The 19,239-nt window shown below is 39.5% G+C and overlaps 1 protein-coding gene across 29 annotated transcripts in view; it reads right to left on the reverse strand.

Moving 5' to 3' along the window:
• EGF (epidermal growth factor) overlaps positions 1 to 19,239 on the reverse strand; it is a 95,041-nt gene that overhangs the window by 74,789 nt on the left and 1,013 nt on the right. For 28 of the 29 annotated variants that reach the window (XM_074541031.1, XM_074541032.1, XM_074541008.1 and 25 more), the window contains exons 2-6: positions 10,386 to 10,517; positions 6,755 to 6,954; positions 5,596 to 5,777; positions 4,053 to 4,283; positions 2,279 to 2,481 (exon numbers count right to left, since the gene is read on the reverse strand). In XM_074541031.1, coding sequence (XP_074397132.1) covers positions 2,279 to 2,481; positions 4,053 to 4,283; positions 5,596 to 5,777; positions 6,755 to 6,954; positions 10,386 to 10,517 — 948 coding nt within the window. The remainder of the gene's footprint in view (positions 1 to 2,278; positions 2,482 to 4,052; positions 4,284 to 5,595; positions 5,778 to 6,754; positions 6,955 to 10,385; positions 10,518 to 19,239) is intronic. The other variant, XM_074541033.1, reaches the window with a different exon arrangement.

The following is a 19,239-nucleotide window of genomic DNA, read 5'->3' on the forward strand; positions in this document are numbered from 1 at the left end:
GTATCTTACACTGTAAAGAAATACAACACAATTTCTCAAAAAAAAAAAAAAAAGTTACAAGAATACTGAATATCATTACTCTGTTGGGAAAGATTCTTTCAAAGAATTCCAGCAGCAGTATTTGAGATTTTAAGGTATTTCAGATATTTTATGTGCCGTTATTAAAAGTGACACACCAAAGTTGTTCTGTGGGGTTGCAGCAAACCCATAGATTAATTAATGCTCTTCCCTCTACTAATTGGCCCTGACCAATCCAAGGAAGTAGTTTGAAAGAGAAAGGGAAGAGGGAACCTAAGGAATTTAAGTAGCAAAGTAAATAATTCAAATGACAGTAAAAAAAAATCAAATAATATCAGTTGCACACTTCTCTTAAGTTCCCTTTTCATCTGAAGGAACTCACTAGTTATCTGCTTTAAAGAAGGCTTGATAATTCATAGCTGACATTACATTGCAATGTACAATTTCTTAGCTTGTACAGAGCATCCAATTAGTCTAGGTATGCTTTTATCTCCAGGTTTCTCTGTTGTAAGATCAGCTATAAATCTCATTTGAACTCCAGGCTCATTAGTCCTCCTTTCATCCCCGTTCTTGCATTGGATAAGCCAAGCAATGCACATACAAAGTCCAAAAGGTTCATCTGGATTCAGCTTCTTAAGCTTCTTTCTTTCTTCTCCACCACTTCCCAGACATTTTACAAGAAGTTATTTGGAATTTTTTAAAAAAAGCCTACTGCTGACAACAGTATCATACAAAAATTTACTAAACATGTAAACAGCCTATAGTACAAAAATTTACTAAACATGTTGGAAATATACATCCATTTGAAAACATTGGCAGGTCATATATTAATAAAAGCAGAGAAAACCCTTTTCCATGGAAAGAGAAATGCTAGAAAGCAGAATGCTCTGGTGGAAGAAGTGGAGTAAATCTTCTGAGAGAAGAATAAAGGCTAAGCGCCCACGGTCACTGAAATTAAGCTGCACATTCTTGCCCTAGTTCCTCTATGTGAGAGCACCAAACGTGTCAGCAGAAAAAAGTGTTTCTATTTGCCAGGACAACCAATTTCCCAAAGTAAGGACAGATCAAGTATTGTCTCTGAATAGAGACTCCCTGTGCTTACAAGGGTAATCTTGATTTCCAGGAGCACTATCTTCTGCATCTCAACATGTCTTGGCACTGCAAACAAAGCATGTGAGGGGGAAAGAGCCTTTGAAGGTTTTGATTTTGGCACTCAGACCAATCTTCAGAGGGCACAGCTGTTGGCTGGCATGAAGAAAGACAAAGCCTATTTTATAGTAGCTATTTAGGAATAGTTCAAAAAGACACATTTACAGTTTGATTTTTGCTCATATGAACTAAAACAAACACTATATTTTCCCCATGTCTTTATACCTCTGCGAATCCATGGCTGTCTTCCATTGGGAGCTGTGCAACCATTGCTTGGCACACAAATGCCTCCACACTCTTTGCCCCATTGCTCTTACCCAAGCAAAACTGGTGACAAAAGCTGTTCCAGTAAAGCAAGAATGCTCTGCTCCCCAGAGACTATGGGACAAGACATTATTTCCCTGGACATCCCTCACTTCCTACTGCCTCAGCAGGAATCCCCAAGGAAGGTGAACTATTGATAGCCAATTACCTTCATTTTTGGATTCATAGTGAAAGGCAGCGAGATGACCAACTTACACTGTGGGCTGCAATTGGTATCAATTAAAGAGGCAGGAGTCTCTTATCCTATAGTTGTTATAGCAGCTTCAAGACTGTCTAAGATCTGCTGAATTTTAATTGAATCATTTCACTGTGATGAGTGAGCAAAGCTGAGACATCCATTTGTAGAACATACTGCGTACTTAAAATCCTTCGCTGCCATAATAATTCAGAGTTGTTTACATGTGCTTTAGACTAAAACTTCCAGAATGAAGCAGACATTTGGTGAGGATAATGTAGAAAGAGGGTTAAAATTCTGTATACTTTGTGCATTTAGCAGGAAAGCATAAAAAAGTCTTTGTGTAAAGAAAGGCAAGAGAATAAGAAAGTCACATTTATCTGCATGTGCGTATACATTAATGAAACAAGCAGTTCATGCTTGGCATGCTTCTACCCTGATACTCAGCTGGAGCTGCACACACCAAGTGGAACTGTGGATCACTGAAGTGAAAAAAATCTTTTTCCTTCATTTCACTGATGCCTGGAATTTTGCCAAAGACAATTCTTACTGCAGAGAATCAGAGTGTATAACATTATTATTCTCACACATAGCAGCATTACATTTACTTACCCAAATCCTGAGAATCAATCCTTGCACCTGGCTGCTTAAATGGATGTACTATTTTTATCTCCACTGGTGGGAAAAATGATGGTTTCAGGCTAATTGTGACCACAACATTTCCAGTATATTTGTTGGCTCTCCATATCATGCCAGACTTCAAGTCTGAGTAGTACAGGTGCTCAGCAAAGAGAGACATACCAAGCAATTGATGTCTACAAGAGAAGAGAGCAAAGTGGCACATTACATGATCCCTACATATTTACTCACTCAAACATATTCTGAGTGCCTAGTTTAGTCAGGTTCACTGAAAATTACCTTTTTTAAATATTGTATATATACACACACACTATAGTATCTTCTATATTTGAGAATCAGAGAATCAGAAGAGGTGCAGAGACATTACCAAAATAATTCAGCACTCAATCCTGCTTATTTGCAGGAAATAGACACAAAATGGATAACCTGCATTTCTCACAGGTTTAATGATCTATTGGTCAGGACTGACTTAACTGAGAGAGATATCCTGGGTGTGACCCTGCTTCTGGTGAATCCAGCAACCAAAATGGAAACTTGGTCTGTTCAGGGATGTAGGTCAGATAAGTTCCACTGTTTCCCAATATCCAGGGCCTGCTCTGACAATTCTGACTGTCTGAGGAAATCAGGGTGGAGATGGCATGGTAGTAGGGCACTCCTAAAGCCCATCTTCTGCTGCTTCTCCTATCTCAGGAATGTAGTTTCCATTCACTGACCACAGTTACAGCAGCTAGCAGAAATCACAAAAGGGTCAAGTTTTAAATAAGAGAGAAATCAGAAAAAATACTGAAAAAGGTATTTTTGTCTTCTGCTTTCCAGGAAAACATATTCCAGGTGGAAAGGAGAATTCAGATCAAGAATGCAGAATCCAGATCATCCAGGCTAAATTAATACCCCAGTGAACAACAACCAACACAAGGGAGAAAGGGGGAAAAAGTAAGGAAAAGTCCAAACTGACTGCTGGTGTTGCAGGAGAAGCCAACTTTTTGTTCATCATATGAAAATGGTGACCACATATTTAAATAAGCAGACCAGCAAAACTGAATTTTTCTCTACTGTCGGAAATCCCTTTTCCGCACATGGAGAGCCAACCATACTGAAAGACTCAGTGGTGACAGCCTTTTCCTGATCCCCTCGCTGGCCCCGTGGCCACCACTGGCACCTGCACCCCTGCACAGCAGGAAGACCACAAGGATGTGGGTCTAAGAGCCCCCTAAATGTGCTCAGCACTGGCACTGGGACAGGACAATGCTCCTGCACAGCACGGTTTTCTCCACATCTGCTGATGCTTCTTGGAGAGCCTGAGCTCAGGGCCAAGCCTCCCCAGGCTGCAGCTAAGGAGGACAACAGGCTTAGATGAGGATGGAGTTCAGTCTTCTGAGCACAGCTCAGACACCTGAGCTCACCCACTGTGACCTTGGATAAATCATTTAATCTCTCCTTTCGGCTCCTCTCTCTGCAGAAAAAGGCCACTAACAAACACTCAGAGAGGATTTCTAAGGATTAATTAGTTATCATTTGCTGAAAGCTTGGAAGTTGGAGAGTGCTGAGTGGCAATTATTATTCTTATAACAGCGACATTTTTCCATTTTCCTGTCATTAATGTTACATTTACAGTCACAGGCCATTTGCATTACACTTTATACTCCTCATGTTGTGGACTGACCCAATGAAAGGGTGGATGAGGGAGAGAGCTTAACTGCATCCCTGAAATGAATGTTTTATTTCTGACAAGCTGAGGAAAACTCACCGGACAGAATTTCTGAGGAAACGAACAGCTCCACCCTCATAGTCACATGATCTAATGTGGGAAATCTCTTTACCGTGGTCATGTTGGATCCAGTAGAGCCTTGTGTCAACCAAATCTAGTGAGATGGTCTTTATTTTTTCTGTAGTTTTCAAAATATTTATTATATCACTTCCACTGAGAGATGCTCGGTATATGCTGGAAACTGTACCATCTGAAGACAAAAATAACAGCCTGCAGGCAAGAGAGGCATGTTCAAAAAACAAAACAAAACAAAACAAAAAACTCCACAACAAACAAACCCTACATTTTCAAAATCACATCACAGCTACACACTCTTTACAAAGTTATTTAGTTGCTCCTGTATACAGAATTTCTCTGTATGGTACTAGAGCTACAAGTACTGCTGGTGGTACTAGAAATTAGCATTACTAGAGGTAGCAGCAATTTCCCTCAAGTAGGTCAAGCAGGAATCAGCCCAGCTTAACCACAAGGCACTTTTGTCTGTCTCTCTACTTTGTTCAGACATGCAGTCAAGGAAACTGGAATTACTTCTCAAATCTATGGGGAGCACCTGCAAATTTGAGGAAAGGCAGGTCTGATGTCCTAGCCCTAAATCCCACTGAGATGCCAAGATTCCAAAGAGTATTAGCAATGCTGCTATCATCAGAAAATTGGTTTATGTACAAATGTGTTAGGAATGGACACAAGAGTCTTAATATTAAAATAGTTACACACACCTTGAGCAGCTTTAATGCAAATCAAAACTGGCAACAAATATATGCCCTTGCTAAACAAAATAAAAACATTTCAAATTCTTCTCAAGTTTGTTTTTTTCTTTTTTTTTTTTTTGCAACTTTAATGCAAGAGGTTTTTGTGTAAGGGGAAATTAGCACGGAGGCACCATTGTGATGATTCACACTGGTAACCCTTGAGGAGCCAGGCCTCTCATGTGAGCATGGCTCTCCATGCAAATTACTTGAAGCTGAAAGGAGCATCTCTATGAAGGCCAAAGTGCTAGTGATGCTAAGCAGCAGCAGTGAATTCAGAACCAATATTTGGAGACACTGATAAAGAAACAGGGGAAACAGCAGCAAACTGTCAGTTTTGACTATTTTTTTTTCAGAAAATATACCAATTTTTGTTCTAAGTGTGCTGAGTCTGGAGCACAAGTGACTCCCAGCATTTGCAAGCATCATTACCTTTGCCTCCCAATACTGCTTTCCTACCCAGAAACTTTGCTGAAAGAGGGTAGATTGAGATTGGATATAAGGAAGAAATTCTTCACTGTGAGGGTGGTGAGGCACAGGAATAGGTTGCCCAGAGAAGTTGTAGATGCCTCACCCCTGGATCTATTCAAGGCAGATCAGATGGGAATTTGTGCAACCTGGTCTTGTGGAAGGTGTCCCTGTCCCTGGTGAGTGGGTTGGAACTAGATGACCTTTAAGTTCTCTTCTAACTCATTTCTATGATTCCATGAAACCACAGTAGTACTTTACAATTTTGGGGTCCATTGCAATGAAATTACTGATCCCTTTAAAATTACCTTTGCTCAGCATCAATGGTAATCCTTGTGGGACGACCAACAGCTCTCAGAAGAACTCGGCGTTTCTTCCCATTCATGTCAGTTGCTTCTATGGTTCCTTTCTGCCTGTTGGCCCAGAGAATGTCTTGATTTATCCAGTCAATAGCAAATCCTGAAATGCCTTTGTCTATGTAACATAGTCTCTGTAAACAAGCAAAAATGAGTTGACAAGAGGAATCCTAATGACTACTCTAAACTTGGCTTTTGTTACAGGGAATAGAAGACCCAGCTGAAACTTTCCCATTCGTTCCTTTGCCTGCTTTATTTTCCTTCAGACCTATAGCTGTTTCTCTTTCTTTTTCTTTCATCACTTTCATTTGGTTTTTGTGCTTACACATACCTCCTCTGAACTGAGTGACTCCCTGCAAAAGGAGAAACCGTTCTGCACAGGAAATATGCTGGATTAATATTTAGCTACAGTTTTGCATTTGGCACACCATGCAGCACCCAGGCCTGTGCTGTTACAGATGGAAATCTCCTAACACACACTGCTGCTGGACCCTGATCCCTTAAAATCAGTGAAAATACATGAGTGAAAGCTCCACAGAGGTAAATGATACTGGCAATCTCTCTCAAAGAAAACAAAACTCTCACAGCAATAAAATTCAGCCAGAACAGCCTGTCTGCCCTTCCTAATCAGCCAGATGCAATGAACTACACAGGTTTTTCCTGAACAAAGAATAAAGTGCTAATGGCATTTATGCAACCATAGAAACCAATAAAAGGTTTGAGGAGAAATGAGTAGGAATCCAAGCACATTCTTCTCATAGCATTTTTGTCAGCTTGTGTTACAATAATGTTGAAGACAATGTTTAATGCCAGAGAATAATCTATAACTGATAGAAACATAAAGTCTACACAGCCTTAATTTGTTTGAATTTCCTCTCTGCATTTTTAACCCAATCCTCTCCTGCATTCACCTGATCCACAGAAAATACTGTATGTCCTGAATGTGAATGCCAGTAAAACAGTTTGGGCTCAGGGTCAGAACCATTACAAGAGCAAAACTAAAGTGCTAATTGATGAACAGTAAAGGCAGAACTGTACCCAAGGAGCAGGTGGTTTCCACAGAGGGCTTTACACATTAACCATGAGAATTCCAAAGAACTGATTACTTTACCTCTCGTTTTGTGCCATTCAGATTAATTCTTTGAAGTAGTCGCCTTTCAGAGTCTACCCAATACACTTTCTCTTCTATATAATGAAAATCCATAAGTGTTGATGGACCAGTATCAGAAACCAATCTTTCGTGATTTGTCCCTTCAGTGTCAATTCTAAAGATGGCATTTCCATGGCTAAAAAGCAGGAATGGTGCTGGGTCTGGTGTGGAGAAAACAAAATGAGACCAATTAATTGATAATCATTGCATTTTTGTGGCATTAAATTCTCATCAGTTACATACTAGGCAAAGAGAAAGTTCAAGATTTAGATGTCTCATTTCTTAATACCAACTTTCTAGGTGTATCACAGAAAACCAGTTATATATAAATGGAATGGTCCTTTCACATTTGATGCTGAAAATTATGGCAAAAATCTGAGTTAGGAAACTGAAATGACAACGAAATTACCACTTATCCCAAACAACCACAGCCCAGTCAGAAGTCAGAACAACAGCTGCATGCTTGCAGCTGAGGTTGAAAGAAGTTTGCCATGGATGCGCCTCCAAGCTGAAGATCACTTCAAACTATTGTGCTATGGCAAGAATTTATCACAGAGAGGTAGCCTGGAACCTTCTTTTAACTATCCAAAAAGAGAAATTGAAGATCCCAAGACAGGAAAAAGGAAGAAACTGGAGACTGGGGAGGTTTCTTGTGCTGCAGAAGGCTGAAGGAAAGCAAAAGATCTATACTTAAAACTCTGACAGCTCAAAAGCAACAACTTCTTCCAGACAAAATCTCTATTTGCAATGAGCAAATGGTAAGTACTCTTTCATAAAATAATTTAAAATGAGAGGTGCTCCAATTATGCCCCATACTCCAGAAAACCAATTAAGGCTGAAAGTGATGAGCAGCTAGGATGATCCCAATAGCCTTCATGCAACCTTAAAACAAGGTGATAAGTATGGAAGTACAATTAGTATGATGAAAATAATTGGGGTTGATCCAGTTTTATTAAGTCCTCTTGGTTCTTTTTAGGGTATCACTAATAGAGCATGATTAAGATTGCACAAGGAACTCTAACTACAATTAAAATTGTTCAAGGAACCCTAACTACCTCTCCAAACCACAAGGGTTTTCATTTAGGCTGTCTGTCAAGTACATATAGGAAAGCAGTTCTTATGTAAGCAACACATTTTAACTTTCATTTTGAAAATAAACATGGGTGTATTGTTTGCTTTTTGGTGTGTTTATATATAAATATTTAATCGCGGGCATCGAGTCTACTCTTTAATTTAATTTTGAACTGAAAAATTATACAAAGCATAAATCCCATTGTGTTGATAATGTTGGAATTTTAGAACATGGTTGCCTGAAACAACGGATCCTGGCATACAAGTAGTCCTCAACCCAGCTGACTTTGAAATACAGTTATTGATATAGATCCAACAGAATGACAGCTTTCAAACCTGTGTAATCAATTGCTGAATTATTACACAATTCCATTAATTGGGAATAGATGCCATCAAAGATGCACTACCACCAGTTTCCTTACACATATACCTTTGAAAATTAAATTGGTTTTATCGACAAGGACCACTTCTTTTTTTAACTAAATATCTTTACTATTAGAATGAAAACTGAGTCTTTAATCTCAACTAAAAGCTCTTCTACAAAATTGAGACAGATGCTTCACCTTCATAGTTGCAAGGTTGTTTAATTCTCCTTTCAAAGCAGAGGAATGAGACAAATTTTGATTTCTCCAAGTGAAGAAAGTTCTGATGAACACCCAAAATGTAATTTTGTCTTGTTCACAGGGAAGATGGTCAGTACACTGTTTCTATGTTAGCAGAATATTTTGTATCTCAAATTTTAAAGCTATCACCTAATTATAACTGCTGCTTACAGGATTTTAATTACTCCCTTTTCCTGCTGCTACTTGAACTGAGCAACCCCATATTTGAACAATGAACTTGCTTCATGTGAGTGTTAAATGAACATTGAAGAGTGGCCAGGCTGATTTATCTAAGGGATTTGACAGCTACTGCCTGCAGTTTTGCCAATTAGTTGACCAAGAATATTTACACACTTTGGTTTTCTCCTTTCCACTCTCTGAATTCCCTACCAGGTACCTGTGAATGAGGGCTCTAAATGGAAAAAGAGCTGAACAAAGCCAACTTTTGCTACAGAGGCACCAGTCAGATTTAGGACTCAGTTTTATCAGGGGTTTAATTACCAAGTAAACCATATCTGCACCAAAGATCTTCCTACCTTTATAACATGAGGGTATTTCACCTGGTGTATCCCCCACAGAAGGGTTTATACCTGACTTAAGGGCTCCTTATCCATCACAGGAGCTCTATCTGTCACTTCCTGCAGTTACTATGAATATTAGTAATGACATGTTAAAAACTTTATGTATTCCAAGATGAAGGAAAGATTGTTCTTTGAAGGATACCTGTGCACAAATAGCACTGGGAAAAAACACATTGGTTTTCACTTCAGTTCAGGAGTGGAGAGTTTGCAGAGGAACTATGGATGTTTAGGCAGGCCCACAGAAAATCCAGTTTGGGTCTTTGTGAGTTACGTGTTGCTGATAACTCTGATGATTCTAGGGCCTCTATTCTAAAATAATTGTGTGGATGACAGTTTGGGAGCTCTACAGAATAATTTTGGTTATGTTCATGGTCCCAAAATCTATACACATAGGGACTCAAGTACAGCTCCCACTTCTCAGGTCAGAAACGTGCCTTGTCACATCCCATCTCTGCATCAGCAAGATGAATACTAGCCAAAAAATACTAGCCAAAAACTAGAAAAGTTGAGGTCCTGGATCAGAAGGGAGCTATGGTGTATCCCAGGCAGGAACAAAAGCCAAGCTTTCAGGAAGTCAAAGTGTAGAGGTAAGAGATGAACTTCAGAGCATTCCCACCTGAAACTCTAGATGCAATATAGAACTAAGATAATCAATAAAATCCAACTCTTTATTTTTCCCTGGGTAGCATCAGTTGAGGACAAAGTGAGGCTTAATCAAAGGCTGTAACTGTGAATATTTTCCTCTTAGAGGAGCTAAAAACTTTTAAAATTCAATGCATCTCCAGCCTTTAAAAATCAATTTATACACTCATGTCAGAGGAAGGGAGAGAAATAACTCACAGTGGCACTTGTGTTTTAATGCATGAAAACCAATGGATGAAAGCAAAAATAAGGGCATCCTGCTTCTGATCTTACAGCACTGTCCCTAGAAAACCTAAACATACTGGGAAGACACCAAGGCCAACAGACCAAAAGCAGCCAAGGTAGCAGAATATTGTGTACTGCCATGTCTTCTTGGAAGTAAGGATGGGATAAGAGAGTTTACAGTTTTAAACTGGCAGAGAGGGCAAATTGGAAGTAATTGTTAAGTTTAGTGGTTTGTTTTCATACGTTCATTCATCTTTCTACCACTATAGTTTGCATTCTTCACCATCATTCTTATGTGGTATCTGTTTTTGCCTTGCCTCTTACCCACACAGTAGCAGGATTTTTGTCAGCAAACCAGAGAACCCCAGCCACTGACAAGTAGGGACCAGCAGGCCTGGCTCGTTTTGAAAAGGAATGCTAACTGAATCTCCAAAACCCTTTTTCAGTTATCAAAAAAGAAAATGTCCTTACCATTCACATAGCAAGACTGCTTGTCAATACCCAAGGAGTAGCCAGGCAAACAGGAGCAGATGTACGACCCTGGAATATTGATACAGGTTTGGCCACAGGTTCCCAAACCACCTTCAAGGCACTCATCAATATCTGAAATAGGTATTTGAAAAAGATCAGGAAAATTCACCTAGCAAAGGCAGCAAAGAACAAGAATAAAATTTGATAAACTTACCCCATAATAAATTGTCACAAAATGTAAAAATTAAATGAGGGTGGCTATGTTTTCCTTCATGTGTCGGTTTCAGAATTATAGGGGGTTGGGGAGGGTAATTTATCATTGTCACATTCACAGTGGTTTTGCAGGGTGCTGGGTTTTTATTTTGGGTTTTTTGATTGCCAAGGAAAATTACCCTTTTCCCTAGTGTCTGGGCACTGGCCTCTAATTGCTCAAACACAGGGAACAGACTTGTCTTGATTTGTGTTATTATTTGCTATGCAAATGCAGCTTGCAGCTGCTTGCTTCTGTCTTTATCCCTTTTTCAACAGTAATAATTTTGCCAACAAATTAAAAGACTTTGCAAAACAGCAAAGCAGAAAACAGATTGTCACAGCACTGAGGTCATCACTGAGCTCATTTTTGTTTGAGTCAAATCTCAAACAGACATACAAAGCACTGAAGTCCCACTGTATTCTGACAGAAACAAGCCCAAATCAAGGCACTGAGCAAATTCATTAGAAACTAGGCTTTTAACTGGTAGGTTAGCCTAGAAGGTTTAGGAATTGAAGGACATTTGAAGTATTTATGGTGTTTTGTCGAGGCTTGAGGAAGTGACTATTAATTAAGCCCTAAACAAAGGAATCTGTTTTAAAAAAAGTCTACCACTGAGGATTGTAGTTTGTACTAAGGGGGAAAGAAATTTGCAGTACCATGGATAATTGTCCCATGAAATTGAGATAAATTTTTGTTCCTGCTGAAAACAAACACATATGATATTAACTTCCCAAGGTACTTGACATCTGACTGTACAATATGCTGGTATATTTCCTGTATATTTTCCTTCTTCAACTACTGCGTGATGGTTGCTCTAAGGAGTAGCTTTTTCCTTGCCCGTGTCTCAGCACATGCAGGAATGAAGGAATAAACATATTTTGTTTTAAAGAGATACATTTAAATAAGTCACTAAAGGATTTGGATTCACAACAAACTAGGTCTGTGTGTGTTATGTGAGAATTCCCTTAGTTTAAAGAACAATGCCTTGACTACGAGGAACAGCAATTTAACCAACTCACAAAAGACTTTGAAAGAAACTTTCCCAGCAACTCAGGGAGACCCAAGCAAGCAGTTCTCTGATATCCTGTGGTTCTGCAAACCACTCTTCCAAACTGCTTTAAGAAACTATGCTTAGAAAGAAGTGTTCCAAAGGGTTTCATGTGCGCCCAAGTACCAAAGGTGTTCAAAAAGAATGTAAATGCTTTTCAGCCACCTAATGTGTCTGTACCAACTAGGGAAGGCTTCCATATTGTTTACAGAGTTCTCCCACAAGTTCATGCTCCAAATAGCAGCTGAAGTAATTTGGCAATGTATGAAATGTAATCAGAGCACATGCAACCGATTCTTGTTAGATTACAAAGATAAAGCAGAAACGTTTTCAGCAATGTAATTCCATAAAGTACTCTAATTCCAACCCACAATTTTTTCCAAACAATCAGCTTTCAGGAGCATATTTTCCCACATGTACTAGGATTGTACATTCCATTCTCCAAGGCATTAAAAGAGAAACTCTTCCAAATCCCCTCTAGGAAGGTTTGATGGGCTTAGAAGTGTGTTAATGTGCTACAGACACCATGGGCTCCAGGTCACCACTAAAACTAGATACTCCTGGCAAACACTGCCTGGATGCCAGTGACACCAAAGGGCTCTTTGGTGGCCCGAGGGGAAGGGCTGTGATGAGCTCAGCTCCTTGTCCAGCTGCTGTCAGAGTTAGACTTGAGCACTGTTTGCCACTCCCTCCCTTGTGCACTGGTTATCAAATCAAGAAACTGGCTGACTAAGCTGGGCACTTGGCATGATCCAGCCCCACAGCAGGTGGGAGAATGTGTTGATAATGTAGCTCATGTTTGTCAATATACTTTTACGACAGTAATAGCTTGCTAAATGGGCCTGAACTTATTTCTCTGTGGAAATCATAAGTATGGGTGAAAAAGGCAACCGTGTAGATATAGGATTGCTAAAGAAGGACGTTTTTTGATTAAGCAGTGTGAAGCACAGATGAGCTATTATTCAATCACAATAAAGAGTACATAAAACTGAGAGTTAAAAAAAAATAGGCCTGGCCTATAGATTAGACTTGAAAGACTGCTTTCTCTGAGAAGAATTTGTGTTCATAATGGACAGAAAGCTGACAAGAAAATGCAAATCACAACACAAATAAACACAGGAGAAATTAATGACTGTGAGGACAAAAAAATGCTTTTCTATATGGCAGTAGTCAGACTAAATTGGCATGCTGTTTGTATTTCTCAGATAAAGGTTGTTAAAGGATCTTGAAAAATTAGAAAGTGTATACAACAAGAATAGAAAGCCTGATTTGAAGGTAAAGAAAAGTGCCTTTCTATGAGAAATTCAAGAGCTCAGAATGCTTAAATTATCAGAAAGAAGCTTGGAAGAAGGATTAAGCACCACAAATTAATACCTTCACAAAGAAAATGTAGCAGATTTTCTAAAAGACACTATAATCTTTTTCAGGAACAATTTAACAAGCAGTGATAGCTGAGAACTAAAGCCAGGGAATTCAAATTCGGACATTAAATTCACATTTTAACAGGAAGGGTGAATCACTACGGGTACTAGTTACCAAGGAAAACCCTGAAGGCAGTGAATATCCTAAAGTCAAGGTCAGACTGGGAAGACATCCTTTGCCAAACACAGGTTACTGAGCAACAGACCAAGGTAAAAGGACAATGTGCCTTTATTTCCAGGGGTGATTCTCCAGGTTTATAAGAGTGTACGAAACTGACTGTCCAAGAATGAGAACACTGATTGGTCAGGGTGCAGGAATTTACACTCTTTTCTCAGTAAAAGTACTTTAAGAGAAGATTTCAGGGTTATCAGCCTGCCCATTTTCATCACCACCAAAGTTCACACAGTAAAAGCAAATCCCACACATACTGAAAAGCAAGCCGTGGCTCCAGCTGCAGACTGGCTCTCAAGGAAGGAGAATTTCCCAATTTCCCAATAACAGAGCAGGGGCCCAGGGCCACAGGCAGCTCAGCCATTGGACAGTGCCCTTCCAGTGGTGAGCAGGAAGAGCCAAGAGACACTGTTATTGTGAAACAGGCCACAGCACTGCCAATGTTTGGCTTTTATGGCTTTAACGATGGAAAAGTATCTTATGCTTAACACCCTCTTTTCATTGTTTAAAGTATAAAAAAAATATCCAGGCAAAAAACCCAAATCAAACCAACCAATCAAGCAATCAAACCACCAACCCCAAAGTAAAATAAACCAAAAAAATCTGGTTTCTAAGGTTTAGGAGAACTCAATCAGAAAACCATCCATCAGGTGTAACTAGCAGTGCCTTCATCTGCACTTTTAGTGCCAAAGGAAAGCATGGAGTTGCATCCTGTTGAAGCTGTTTTACGTGTCCTGGCAACCACGTCCCCCAGTGGGAACTTTACCCTGTGAAAGAAATCGGCTTAGTGAACACAAAAGCTGTCTGCAGTGCCCTGACAGCCAGCCCTGAAAGGAAGAATGAGGTTCTGCTTAGTTCTCAAAGACTTCTTTATGCAAAAAATGCCTTGAGAATCAGCAAAAACGATGAATCATGTCATCACGATGTTGGCAGCTCTCAAAGACTTTGCATACAAATATACTACTTTATTGAGAGTCCTGAGAAAGGCTCTGCTTGCAGAAGGTTGAAGCATTAGTATGCCTGGCAGGGACACAGAGAAACCACAGTGAGCCAGAACTTGAATTTCATTATGGCCCCAAATTCATACATTATATACATAAAGTATACGTGCAGATACATAAACTCAAATAACCTCATGCAAATCTAGCTCCTGGTGAGTTGGACTCATGATTAATTCAATCAGCTGTGCCCAACCACCACCATAATCTTTTCAACAAAGCTGAACATGAAATTTCATCTGGGTGACAAAGAAAGAAACCCATCACTTTTATCTATTGTGTTTAAAGCATCCAGCTCAAAGAACAGAAGATAGCTAGAAATGGAAGACACTCCAGTAATCAGCAGCTCAAAATGAAACAGATGATGCTCAGTTCAGTATATTTTATCTCCAATTTTAAATGAGGCCTAAAACACAACCTGATCACTCACAAATTTTGAGAGGGTAGAGGTTGTGAAATGCTCATGTACCATGGTTAGAAATACAATATGAACACAATGAGGGCGTTACAACTCCTGGTGTCTTCCAGGCCAGAGATGACCATGTCACAGATACGACACCAAGTGAGAACATATGATTTATCAAGTATAAAATCAAATCAAATTTATAATTTAAATAAAATTTAGAAAAGAGTTGCAGACATCTTGTAGAGAAAGGACAAAAAGATCCCCAGGAACAACAGCATCTCTTTTTTTTTCCCTTTCTGGACTCCGATCTCAAGTGTTTGGTCACTAGAATGCAAAAAAAATTTCTACCTTTGAAATCAATTTTATATGAAATAAAGTCTATGTGTAAATTAGTAGCTACAAAACAGACCTCTACTTCCTGGATCATGCAACTTCCAACATATTATTGCTGGCTTGCCTTTCAAAGATGGAGGCCATGAAGCATCATCAAATACTGTAATCCAGCTCCCTTTAACATCAGATTTCAAATTAGATACTAAAAAGTAGTCAGGTTCTTTTTATAACAAAATACAAAATTAGTAACTGTTATTTTACAATGAGTTTTTTAATATTAGTTACTGGCTCAGGAATCTGCCCCTTAGACCTCTTTAGTACTAGGCATCATGTGATGGGTGATGCCATTTCTGTCTTTTCTTGTAACATATTTACCTCCTTCCTATTTTGATCCAAGTTTTCACAGCTGAGGATAGTATTTCTCCACATTCAGCTGGATCCAGCTGAATGTGAATCTTCTCATGAATTGGTCTGTGGTTCAGACCCATGTTCAAGAATTCCTGACTACTATTTGGTAAAAATATTTACAAGCTCATTTTTCCACATCAGTAAAATAAGAAGTAAGCTATCTGGAAGACTGCTACTGAAAACAAGGAAAAAGCACACCTCCACTGCAGCTCTTCTGAAATACAGAGGGAAGCACAGGCATCTTATCGGGTTTATCCCTGTCATGACAGGGGTAGGGAGCAGTTGCCCATTTCATTGGCTCTTACTGCTCCTTATGAGATGCTTGCAAAGAAAGAAAGGAGAGTTAAAAATGTTTTGGCATTTCATATTTCTCAGAATACACACAAGAAGTTTTAACAGTATGTCTTTAGAAATATGGAGTAAAGGGAAGACAGGATTTAGATAATTAAGGGGAATTCAAAGATGTAAATCAAAGACTAATAACTTTATGTTCCTCATCTCAGTGGTAGGAGAGAAGTGAACAGGAAGGAAGAAAAGAGTAAAACTTGACACGCAGAAGGAATCATGTGACCAAAAGAGGTGACCTAGATAGCTGCAGTTGTCACCTTCTAATTGCAGGCTGTGGCTCTGTAGGAATGAGCAGCATGTTAGCCCTGTAGAATTGACAAGGGCTCAGCAGTTAATGTCAGAATTTGGTAGAGATGTGCTGAGTTTAAAAACCTAGGATCAGTCAAAACTTCAAGAGTATGGGTCTTGTTTTGCCTTCTTCCAAGACTGTTCTACAATATTGTTTGGTATCTTAAAAATTATTATCTTTCTTCATTTTTCAAACTTACACAGTATTTAAAGTCAGCCCTGAAACCAAAGTACACTTCCAGTCTTGCAGTATCCAGAAGATAATATATTTACCTAGGGTAGCCCAAGACTAACAGACATTAATATCTACTCTAAAATTGATAATGCAAGAGGCTGCTCTAGGGCCTTCTTCAGACAAACATGGAAAACTTTTTCAGTCTTGAGTAGGGAAAGCATCTATGCACCATGAGAGAATAAAAAATACTGTTGTTAATGTGGTGTTTCAGGAGGGCACAAGGCAACCGATTCCAGCGGGTGTAGGCCCATCCTCTGGTACACCCTGTTGTGCTTACATTGTAAAATATGCTACAAATAAAAGCCCTCCTGAGACCAACTATGCACGTGGCTTTTTCTTCGCAGCAATAATAGCTCCTCTGTAGGCCAGACTACTTTTTTTCAGAGGTAGAAGGTTCTATGATTCTACTGGAGTCTACAAAACATGAGTTATTAAAGGTGACTGATCCACAATCCTCACAGCATCTTAAAATGAGCTATTAATTCAAGATGGCATGTCAAAAATTGCAGAAGTGCTTCCAATTCTACCATAACTTGTCAATATATTGATGCATTCATTCATCAGACTAGTTTAGCTCTGACCTTGTGATCTCTTCTCCCAAACTTTCTTTCCTATAAGCTTTGCTGTTTTGGGACTAACAGTGCCTCAGAAAAGTCCCTTCTCTCTTGCCATAACAAATCAGGATTCAAATAATCCCTCTTAAAATAACTGTAGAAAATTATGTGAGACATTTAGGGTTAGATTTCATTATATTTCCACAGGATGAGGAAGTCTTTGATCTTTGAATATCTATAGAAATAAAAGGAACTAATTAAGGAGTGAGTTATTTAGCAATGTAAGAAGATGACCCAGACCTTCGTCTTCAGCCTCAGTGTGGAAACCAGATCTAGAAAAGCCTACACACATTCCTGCAAGTATCACTTGTAGCAGCTCACTAACAAAGAGCAGACACCTTCTCAATTCAGGGGAACCCTTATGGCTGGCAGGTTGCCACCACAGCCTCAGAGGATGAAGAACATTTTGCAATCGGTGTATCTATTACAGCTTGCCAAGAATGGTGGCCAAGCCACGATTCAGCTTGCTGTCATTGTTCACAGTGCAGTGGCATGAATCACATCTCCCACTCACCACTTTTAACCCCAGTATTACCTTCAAAGCCTGCCTCCAGCTTCCTGCCACTTGCTTCCACTGCACCCTCTGTCTCACATTATTACTGAACTAGAATATCACGTGTCCGGTCTTCTGCTCACAGCACCAGTCGTGTGTCCAGGACACAGAGGAAAGAGAAAGGGAAATCCCTAACACCAAAGCATCCTGCAGTCTTACATTTCATGTCAAAATTTCACCTTTCCTTAATCCCCTGCAATCCAGTGGCCTGTAATTGAAAAATTGCCGTAATGCTTCTCATTTTTCACTTGCTCTGTGTCACATGGAATTGCTCAGAGTATGTCACAGTAACATCAACTCTTATGCAGGATACTTCTTCTGCTGATATTTCTTGAAGAGCTTGCTGAGCTACCAGCCAATCAGTTTCAGTGCTTTATCTAGAGTTCTTCATTCATACAGCAGCTAATTTTCAACAGAAGAGACTTTATGCAGAGCTGGTTATGTCTTCATTAATGGAAGAGCAATATGCATCAATGTGCAAAATATGTCCACTGGGAAAAAAAAGCCTTTGCAGCCTTTTGCATATTAATATTTAGAGTGGGGTTTTTAACTCATTGAACAGTAGCCAAGCAATTCCCTTCATCTCAGTAGGATTTTCCCATTATACACAAGCTCTTAACTGGGAAACCCAGTAATGCAGAAGCCATAGATAATGGACATCCTAAAGAGCTCTTGGAAGCTAAGTACATGCTAGCAAATGGTATGGATCTATGGGAAAGGCTGTGTAAACAGCAGCAGCTGCTAAGGATATGGCACACCCACTGCATGTATCTCAGCCTGAACTTACAGTACCAGGCCTAGGCTGGTCCCATGGACCAAATGGCCACCAAGAGCAAAAAGAGGGATGATTCCTACAGGGACACCCTCTGGTTTAAGTTTGCCTAAAGGGAATTCAGTCTGTGCACTTTGAGAGTGCTTTTCCACATGAAGCAAACATAGTAGGAGGTAGCAATATGGAGATCAATTTCAGAGGTGTGCTTTTCCTTTGAACTGAAGCATCAGGGTAGGAGCACTCTTGATGTGTTTGGCTCTCAGATAAAACTTCACTCAGGTTTACAATTTGTACACAAAATATGCCCAGCTCCTCCCCCCTCAATTTGACAGCATTTAACATGCAGGCTTCTATTTTGTGCTTACGAGATGAAATTTCTTGGCAGAAAGCACAGAGGAAGCACCTGTTACTGCATCACTAGAGTCATGACAAGAACCGAGTCAGAGCTTCTGAAGCCCGAGGAATCTAAGGCAAAAGCATTACCTCCAAGTATCAGGAGCTGCTTGAATCCTTTCAGTGCATTTCCTCATCTCCTAACTGCAAAGTTCACAACTTAATTGGCTCTGGATTTCTTGAAAAAATTGGACCTCGCAGTAGCAATGGAGGGAGAAGGGTTCTGTCATCCTTTGTCTTACACTTTGTAAAGGATTGGAACCTGCATTTTACATGCTCCAAATCACTGGAGATGTTACAGGAATGTTGGTGTTGCACATTTCTCCCAGACGTCCCTAGCACAGTATTAAACAACCTGCTATTCATGTATTGTATGAGATGCATTATTAGCATGAGCTCACACACCTAGATGTAATAATGAGCATAGAAAAAAATAGCTTTTAAAGTTATCTAGCCCACATCTAAATGCACACTAATGCATAATAATTGAAACACTCTTCATATATGCACACAGAAATAAAAAATACACCTATACTCAAAATTTTCATATATTGAAGCATGAATACATGCATGCTCATGTACTGAAACTATGGAGACACTAAAGCCATGATA

Source organism: Zonotrichia albicollis, chromosome 5 (genome assembly GCF_047830755.1).
Source record: "Zonotrichia albicollis isolate bZonAlb1 chromosome 5, bZonAlb1.hap1, whole genome shotgun sequence".
NCBI lineage: Eukaryota > Metazoa > Chordata > Aves > Passeriformes > Passerellidae > Zonotrichia > Zonotrichia albicollis.